We start from the raw sequence: 9,438 nt of genomic DNA, 5'->3' as shown, positions 1-9,438 counted from the left end.
ATCTTACGTACTATGATGGTCTTCTTTACTTCTGTAAAATTGCCGATCTGAGCGTAATGTGACGTCGGAACCAGCGGGAGACTGTCGGGAAGATGCACCTTCCAACAGCTCCAGAGCTGCAGAAAGATCCTAAATGCTAGGGCTGTGGATTTCATCCAGCGTCTTCTGCACTGTAGCCACATCTGGAAGAGCTAAATTATACTTGATGGCCAGTGTGGACAAGATAATTACAGCAACTAGTGGCTTCTTCCACATACATATCGTCATGTAGTCATCTGCTCCATCTCTGTCCGCACAGGATGCGTTCACTCACTCAATGCTGTGCCCGAAGGCCTCACCTGCGTTTTAGCAGCGCTCGGAGCCCAACGCGCTCTTTGCAGCTACGCGGACATCCTCCCAGCTATCGGTTAAGGATAAGCTGACGTGTCTATAAAGAAGATGAGATGATGGAAACGGATATTTCAGGGTTTTAACTGCTTGGGCTTCTTTTTGCGTCTTCCTCTAAAATACCTTTCTCGTTAGAGATATAAAAGAATAGATAGAAAATAGATGAAAATGCTACAGAAAATGAACTGACCCACTCCCAAGGTCGGAAATGAACATTTGATGCATTCCCCTGGTTCGTTGGTCTAAAGAAGCCTTTGCGGTGTGTCTTACAGAGACTCAGAGTGTGGAGGAGTGCGGGGAGAGGCTGAAGAGGATCCTGGAGTCTCCCAGCGTCCCCCAGGCCAACCACCAGCTCCTGGTCCACCTCAGCAGACACCTGGCCCGGGTCAGCCAGCACAGCCAGGCCGGCCCCCGGCTGCTGGGACAGGCCTTCGCCGAGGCCGTCTTCAAGCACTCTCCTCTCAGGTACGCGGGTTTCTCCCCTCATCGACTCCCTCGTGCATCGTATCCTCACAGCCACAGAAGATCCACACTTCTGTTTGATGTCCTCGGGGACACGGCTGTGGCGTAAGAGACATTACACATTTCCAGATGTTCATATAAAGTGTTCAATCCAGAAGGGAGCACCGCTTCATCTTGCGGCGTTTTTTTTTTTTTTTTTTGTGCCGACACGCCGTACATTGTTTTTTATGAAGAGTTTATGTTGTGTGTCATTGCTTACTTAATGGCTTTTTCATTTGCTGCTGCTTCTATTCAAATTGGAGTGAGGTTTTTATGTGTGGGTGTTAATCACAGTGGGAGTCTCTAAAGGACAGGGTAAAGTGGAACGAACCTCCACTAACAGAAGAGGTCACCTGCTGATCGTGTTAGTATTGTTCTCTTTTCAATATCCTAAATCTTCCTCAACACCGAAACACAAAAGTATCCCAAAACAAAGGAAATCATCCGTTATTTTTTAAGCACATTTTTGACGCCTGGCAAAATGATCATTCTTGCGCATTTGATTCTGTGGCCTTCATGTTTTATTGTGTTTTTGAAAAATGAATGTTCAAAGATCAAAACGATCAAAAGATGAAACTATGAGCGGTACTGTGAAACGATTGCAGACCAAAAGAGTCTCACAGCATTTGAGAGGACACACCCGTTTAATTAATTCCACATTTGTGAATCAACCAGCCGAGGAGCTAAAACAAACTTTTTGACTAAATATGCCATCTTTTATAAAACACTCCATCCCCATATTAACCGCTGCCCATTTCCATGACAATCCTCACATCAGTTGAGCGAGATTGTCTTGATCCAGCACAAAGACATGATCTTTTTTGTAGTAAAAGATCTGCCAAAGCGTGATATTTGCCTCAGCTGTAATATCTACATCCTGCAGTTTAAGAGCTGAGTGCTTGAACTCTTGAGAGAATGGCATTAACAAAGCTGATGGTCTTGTTTTTGGGGGGGGGGGGGGTTTCTCTCTCTCTCTCTGCGTCTGTTTTTCCACAAATTACGGAGGAATTTCTCCTTGTGGCGTTGTGTGCGGTGGAGATGTAGAGGATTTGGGGAGGAAAGTCAGTGATTGTTTGCATAGCCTGGTCCAGCGATTCACCTCCGCCGTGCGCAGAGGGGCGCCGCCTCAACCTGATCCCCTGTTAGCTCATTCCAATGCGTGTGGAGATGTTGATTGATGCTAGATGGTTCTGGAGTACACACGGCAGTCTGCAAATATTTAGACAGTCACACGTGTTCTACCCTTTGGGCTTTAGTGCAGCATGCTGGCGGGGGGGGGGGGGGGGGGGGGGGGGGGGACTATGAAGGCTATGGAGGTCTCACTGGTGCACTTGGGGGCATGTTGAGAGTCAATCCCACGCAACACACCGTCCTGCTGTTCACGACCAAAACCCAAAATCCAAAGTACTTTTTGTTTTTGTCGACAGCGCCGACGTGAACCCGGAGCATCACGTCAGGATCTTGGAGGCTCTCATCGCAACAGGAGGCGTCATGGAGATGCAAGCTGCACCAGGTAGGACAACGCTCATGAACGCAAACGTCTGCTCCTGAAGTGCTGAAGGTTCTACCCGGAACCATTTGCTTCTGAAGAACCCTTTTTAGACGGGTTTTCAAGAGTTCCATTGAGACCCTTTTTCATCCTTTTTTTTTTGAAGAAGAAGAAAGCGTTCTTCAATGTTGAAAGCAAGGGTGTCAAAAGAAAAACTGTGATTATGAACAATGAGTGTTGTGTGTTACGCTGCACCACATCAGCCTCAGAAGGAACCCTGGGTGGTTCCATATGAAACCCTGGAAGATAAAAGCGTTCTTGGTAGAACCCCATCGCTGGGTTCTGGTTAGCATCCTTACCAGGTGGAAAGGTTTTGGATAAAACCTCTAGACAGGGTTCTGGAAGCTCTCACAGATGGTTTTAGGCATAGCCCTTTATGTTCGGTTATAGGTAGAACGCTCTGAAAGGGTTCCAGGTGGAACCTCTATAAAAGGTTTTTTTTTCCGATGGGGACAAGCCGGAGAACCCTATGTGGTTCTAGTTAACACCTTTAACCTACGAGGGCCTTTTGCGTACGGTCTTTACTGTACATCTTGGCCTGAGGCTGTGCCACACGATTTGTGACACGCGATCAAAGCTTCTCCGCTTTGAGCCTGAAGTTTGTTTCTCAAGTGTCTCACCATACATTTCTCATACTGGAAACATGACGTTCCCTTTACCCTCCCCGCTTCACCGCAGACTGCAGTGGAAAAACACATGTTTGGTTTATGAAATATGTGGAAAACACAAACGTTTTGCCCAATTGCTGCTGTGATAAATTGGGCATGAAGCATGAAATAACTGCTCTAACTTCGCCGTCCGTTAGTTTGGGTTACAGTCTGGATGTACAGAGTTCATGTTAACCAAACACAGCGGTTTCATGTTGTTGTTTTTCTGGATGCATTCCTTCATTGGCCGGAGTGTTTCGGCTGGGAGCGAGGGTACGCGCGTGAGCGTGGCAGCTCTGGTTTAGTCTATATGATCTGCACAGTTTGCATTTTTTCCTCAGACCTCAGCAATATTTTCCCCGAAACCCGTAGAAAAACAACATCCTTTCTTAGAGAAAACGTTGTCATCCGATCTGGTGGAAGTTCCGCTCTAGAAAAGCTGTATTTAGCTCAAACGGCAACCATGAAGTAGCCTGATCTGACCCTTGCTACGCTCCGTCTTGGGGGCGCAAATGGTGAACAAGAACCTTTTCTGGTTCTAGCCGATACAGATCTGAGCACAAACGCGTAGAGAGACGACGTGCAGCTTTAACCTGCTTGTGAGCCTTTGGTGGATGTTTCCAGAGGTGAAATGCTGTGGAAAGATCAGTCGGCCTCTATGAGGACGAGAGAAAGGTCAGACAGCAGGTGTGTGGCTGATTGTAAGGGCCAAGCCAGTCTGCTGAGGTCGGTTTCTTCGGGTCAGTGTGTGCGTGTGTGTGTGTGTGTGTGTGTGTGTGTGTGTGTGTGTGTGTGTGTGTGTGTGTGTGTGTGTGTGTGTGTGTGTGTGTGTGTGAGGTAGTACTGGTCTGTTGAGGGTTAACATATTGGTCGTAGCGGCGACTGTAGCGGCTGCTCAGCTGTTACCTTTACATGGAGCAGAGGTTCCTTCAGAAGCAGATGATTAAAAGACGACCAGGCGACGACAGAACCTGGACAAGATCTTCTTTGTCCAACACTAGTTCGATACTTTGAATAAGCATCTGTATTATGTGGTTATTATTACTGTCGCAGTGCTGGACTGGGATTGTTTCATTTTAGACCCAAAACCTTTGTTTTCATCGTACTAGTATCTCTTGTGGACGTCCCACAAGGTACCGTCTTAGGTATTTGATATGTGTTGTTATGTTGATGATACTGAGCTTTACCTCCGATATGCTGTGTACCATAATACATATACTGTCTGATGTCGGGATTAAATCCTGCAGCATTCATCTTGATGGGGTCAAACTCAGATCGTAGTGCAGACGAGTCACTTTGGTTGTTAGATCCGGTTTAGGAAAATATCCAAAATCATGAATAAATCTTGTTTCTAAAACACATTTCTAGTCAAACTAAGAAATCTTAATGGAACAATCATTCACAAAGGACGCTAAACCGTCGATTGAGACTGAGAAAATACTGACTTTGGAGGAACAGTTTGGACATTTGAAATCCTTTATGAAGTCAGAGATTGATTTGGAGCCAGTGACTACTGACCCTTATATGTCCTTGATCTTAAGGTACTAGTGGCTTCAGCCTTCAGGTAAATACTGGTTACCGCGGAGCAATACAGCAGACAAACACAGACGACACACACATCCGAGCCACAAATCACACTCAACCGGAGGTGGGACTTGTTCGATTTTCAGTTTTTTGTGGGTGACACACAAAAGGGACAGGATGATGTCTGGAAGACGATCAATAATTCATGGAATAAACCTCTGCCCTGCAGTGTGGGGAGATAAAAAATGGATCCATGAAGGGGTTGGGGGCGAAGCGGCCACTGGAGATTTGTGATTTTTTTTTTTTTTTAACTCATTCAGAGTATCTTTAAAATGCGAACGTTAAAATGTAGCCTGATGGGAAGGAAGCACGAGGACATCCAAGAGGTCGACTTCCTAAACACGGTCAACGTGAAACCGGCCTCCTGTCCCTCTGCTGTTGAACATGTACACATGCACAGCTTTTAAAGACATGTGTCAAATCAAGTCAGTGCGCTCAAAAATAAGCAAGAGCAAAGAAAAAAGTGGTTGTGTGTGTGTGTGTGTGTGTGTGTGTGTGTGTGTGTGTGTATTGGACAGGCTTACATCACAGCAACAAAAGTATCAGAGGGAGCTGTTTTGTGCTTTCTTTGAAGTGTGTCTTTTGTAATATCACTTACACAACTATCTCTCTCTCTCTCTCTCTCTCTTTCCCTATCCCTCTCTCTCTGTCTCTCTCTCTCTCTGTCGCTCTGTCTCTCTCTCTCTCTTTCCCTATCCCTCTCTCTCTGTCTCTCTCTCTCTAGCTATTGCTCTCTCTCTCTCTGTCTCTCTCTCTCTCCCTATCCCTCTCTCTCTCTATCTATTGCTCTCTGTCTCTCTCTCTCTCCCTATCCCTCTCTCTCTCTATCTATTGCTCTCTCTCTCTGTCTCTCTCTCTCTGTCTCTCTCTCTCTCCCTATCCCTCTCTCTCTCTATCTATTGCTCTCTCTCTCTGTCTCTCTCTCTCTGTCTCTCTCTCTTTCCCTATCCCTCTCTCTCTCTATCTATTGCTCTCTCTCTCTCTCTATCTATTGCTCTCTCTCTCTCTCTCTCTCTCTCTCTCTCTCTCTCTCTCTCTCTCTCTCTCTCTGTGGGGTGTCTGAATAAAGCCTTAAAACCCTCTCGGTGCTTTGTAATCAGGGGAACGATGTGGTGAAATTGCACCGATGTAACACACTCGCATTGTTCTCCATCGCCGTCGTGTCTCTCACAATCTTTGTCTGTGTCCTATTCAGCATTGGGGGGGTTTTGTCCGGACAGGAATTATCTGTTTAAAAAGGTGTGAATTCAGCTTTGACACATTAGTTCTACATTATATCTACAGAAGAAACTCTGACCAGTAGAGACAAACGTAACATAGATGTGACTAGAGACCGTCTAGCGATCGCATCATACAACCCTGCCTTTACTTTGATCTACACACCTGTAAAGTCATGTGCATCTTACACCGTTGTGATCCGAGTCGCATAACATAATCAAAACATAAACAGCTGGCAAAGTACTGAAACACACCAGGAGCCTCTGCTTAATCATTCTGTTTTCAGCACCTAGCAATGCTAGTCAGCACCAACATTGAGATGTCATTTAATGCCTCAGGTTGTCAAGTGTGTGTGTGTGTGTGTGTGTGTGTGTGTGTGTGTGTGTGTGTGTGTGTGTGTGTGTGTGTGTGTGTGTGTGTGTGTGTGTGTTCAGCTCATGTTGCTGTTTCAGTGGCCCGGCAGGGTGACTGCCTGTCCGATTGAGCTTCTCTTTGTTTGATGAATGGATTGAGAGAGAGAGAGAGAGAGAGACAGAGAGAGAGGGATAGGGAAAGAGAGAGAGAGAGGTAAGCTAAAACAGGGAGGTCAGGTTCATGTGCTAGCATTTTTTCTCACCCATTACCTCCCCTGCCACCCCTCCAGACAGCATTAGTGGGGGTCAAGGGTTAGCGCAGTGCCTGTTGGCGGTATGTTAACCCCTTAAGAGAGGTTTGTCACTGTGACTGTGTGTGTGTGTGTGTGTGTGTGTGTGTGTGTGTGTGTGTGTGTGTGTGTGTGTGTGTATAGATGCCCATTCACCTCTCAGGAGAGCTGCCCTCCAAGCCATGTTCTCCAAATGGAGTCTGAATATACGACCGGTCCTGCTCCACCTGAGTGGTCCGGCTAAGTATCTCTGCACAATGTGACTCTCTGTGTGTGTGTGTGTGTGTGTGTGTGTGTGTGTGTGTGTGTGTGTGTGTGTGTGTGTGTGTGTGTGTGTGTGTGTGTGTGTGTGTGTTTACGCTTGTCCCTCTGTGTGCACATCACTTGCATGTGAAGCCTCAGTCTCGTCCAGCCAATCTGTCAGCCAGCACGCATGGAATCAGTAAGGGGGAGAGAAAAAAAAAGAAAGAAAGAAAGAAGGGAGGATTGTAAACTCCCAAACACACCCATTCACATTCTGGCCCTCTCGCTCTGCTTTTGTTATGAGCTGTTTTCCTTCCCAGGCACGCAAGCCATGCCCACAGCCTGGCAAGAATACGACTTCTACTAACACAAATACACACACTGACACACTCTCTCTCTCTCTCTCTCTCTCTCTCTCTCTCTCTCTCTCTCTCAGTCCATTTATTTGGCTGGTAATGTAGCCGAGGAGGTTTTTTTTCTTCTGCTCAGAGACTTCATCAGAAAGCTGGCTGCTGCTGCTGCTGTTACCGCTGACAGTGTCTCCCTGTGTTTACATCATTACAGTCCGCTGTTCAAATTCTTCCTCCTGAGCCTCTCTGTCTGTGGCCAAAGTTCAAATATATACGCCTCTCTAATTAACACACTCTGTTGTGTTTGTTTAGCTGTGTATGAACAAAACGATGTCGCCCAGTGTTCTGTTATAATGAATTACTTTGAAGTGAACATGACGGCCGACGTCTAAATGCTCCTAAAACCACAAATTGTGTCTTGTTTTTTTTGTGTTGTTTTCAGATTAAACAGGATACAGATTATCAAATCAACTTCAGAGTTGTTTTTGCAAAACTGAAACTATTTCATGAATCAACATCAATCGAGTCTTTTTTTTCCAGAAAATATTTTTCAGGAAATTGGCTAGATCCATCTGTCAATATTTTGGGGATTTCTTATGGTATTTTGTGATGGTAACCTGAATATCTTTGGGACAAAACAAGATATTTGTGTAGTTCTCACACAGACATTACATTGATATCTATCCATCTATGTCATCTTTTCATAGGAAGCAAAGACGCATATTTCCCAAAGTATTGATATGATAACGTATGAAGGGTAATCAGACATCTAAAGCCACTCAGCTGCTCATGTGTGAATGACCCGGACCTTATCCTCAACTAATAACACACTCCTACTTTACCGAGGTCAGAGCTGAGAGCCCCCGTTAGTGTGTGAGGGAATGTTTGTGTGTGTGTGTGTGTGTGTGTGTGTGTGTGTGTGTGTGTGTGTGTGTGTGTGTGTGTGTGTGTGTGTGTGTGTGTGTGTGTGTGTGTGTGTGTGTGTGGGATTAGCATGAGAGTGTGTATGCATGTTGGTCAGATACATAAATATTACATATGTGTATGGGTTCAAATAAAGTGTATATATGTGTGTGTGTGTGTGTGTGTGTGTGTGTGTGTGTGTGTGTGTGTGTGTGTGTGTGTGAGTGTGAGAGAGAGAGGGGTTCACAGTTAAGTCATGTCCTGACTCGATCCCATTGGGAGGAAAGTGCCAGCTTAACATCCAGTATAATCCTACTGTACGGGGTCAGCTGCAGGGCGTGCTCATACACACACACACACACACACACACACACACACACACACACACACATCAGCATGTGTGAATATGTGTTAGGGCATCATGGTTGTATAATGTGATTAAGGTCAAGCGAGCACACACAGCTTTTAGCGTGTGCATTTATTCGTATTTGGCATTTTTGTGGGTCTTTTTTTTTTTTTTTTAGGCCTGCGCTCCTTCAGCTGCACACAATTACATGGCTGAGTGTTCCAGCTAATCACACACACACACACACACACACACACACACACACGCTGTTGTCTTATCCATCCTAACGGATGTTTGGGGAAGTCACTTGTTTGAGGAAAAAATTTCATTTTTTTACTTTTTAAAATGCAGTTTGTGACTGAGGCCTGTGGCTCCAGAGTGGCAGCCTGTGGCTCCACAGTGGCAGCCTGTGGCTCCAGAGTGGCAGCATGTGGCTCCAGAGTGGCAGCCTGTGGCTCCAGAGTGGCAGCCTGTGGCCGGCAAGAGGCCCCCGTCTCGTCCCGTGGCTGCTGAGCAGAGTGCCACTGAGGTGCCACCCGGTTGAGACACGCCTCCCTCGACTCGCTCGCTGTCTCTCTGCTAGCTCTCCTCCCCTCTCCGTTTAGCTATGTTTGTAGCTAAGCTAATTTCACGTTGGGTCAATGCGGCTGATTCAAGTGAGAGCTGGTCACAACATTCTAGGTTGTTGCTAAGCTACAGTTATCGCTACCTAGTGAATAGCACTGTTGCTAACCCTAGCTCTCCTGCTGTTGATACATTTCCGTTACTCTATGACATCACTCAGCTGTTCTGTGACTCAGTGATATTTTTATTTTATTTTATTTTTTTACTGATTCTCACACAAAAACGTACACCTGGATCTTTTTTTGTGTCTCGTTTACTGAGATCCACTTTGGATCTTGGAACAGATCTCCGATCAGATCTTTTTTCCTTTCACCATATCGAGAGGTCAGGGGTCACCGATCGGCGTGGGATGAAGGTAATGGCCTTTGAAATGACTTTGTTAGCTGGATACAGAGAGACGTGTGGCCCGGTCAATCCCAACAGGAGGTCGGGAGGTGAGGGTC

The 9,438-nt window shown here is 46.0% G+C and overlaps 1 protein-coding gene across 1 annotated transcript in view; it reads left to right on the top strand.

Annotated features, from left to right (window-relative positions):
- The first annotated feature begins 2,379 nt into the window (after positions 1 to 2,379).
- pik3r3b (phosphoinositide-3-kinase, regulatory subunit 3b (gamma)) overlaps positions 2,380 to 9,438 on the top strand; it is a 76,341-nt gene continuing 69,282 nt past the window's right edge. Inside the window, exon 1 of the mRNA XM_068707985.1 lies at positions 2,380 to 2,401. Within this exon, the coding sequence (XP_068564086.1) occupies positions 2,380 to 2,401 (22 nt within the window). The remainder of the gene's footprint in view (positions 2,402 to 9,438) is intronic.

The sequence above is a fragment of the Cebidichthys violaceus genome, unplaced genomic scaffold (assembly GCF_023349555.1).
Source record: "Cebidichthys violaceus isolate CVI_PGR_0920_01 unplaced genomic scaffold, fCebVio1.0.p SCAF_13, whole genome shotgun sequence".
NCBI lineage: Eukaryota > Metazoa > Chordata > Actinopteri > Perciformes > Stichaeidae > Cebidichthys > Cebidichthys violaceus.
The sequence above is the reverse complement of the archived record's forward strand: the minus strand, read 5'-3'. Positions and strand labels throughout refer to the sequence as shown.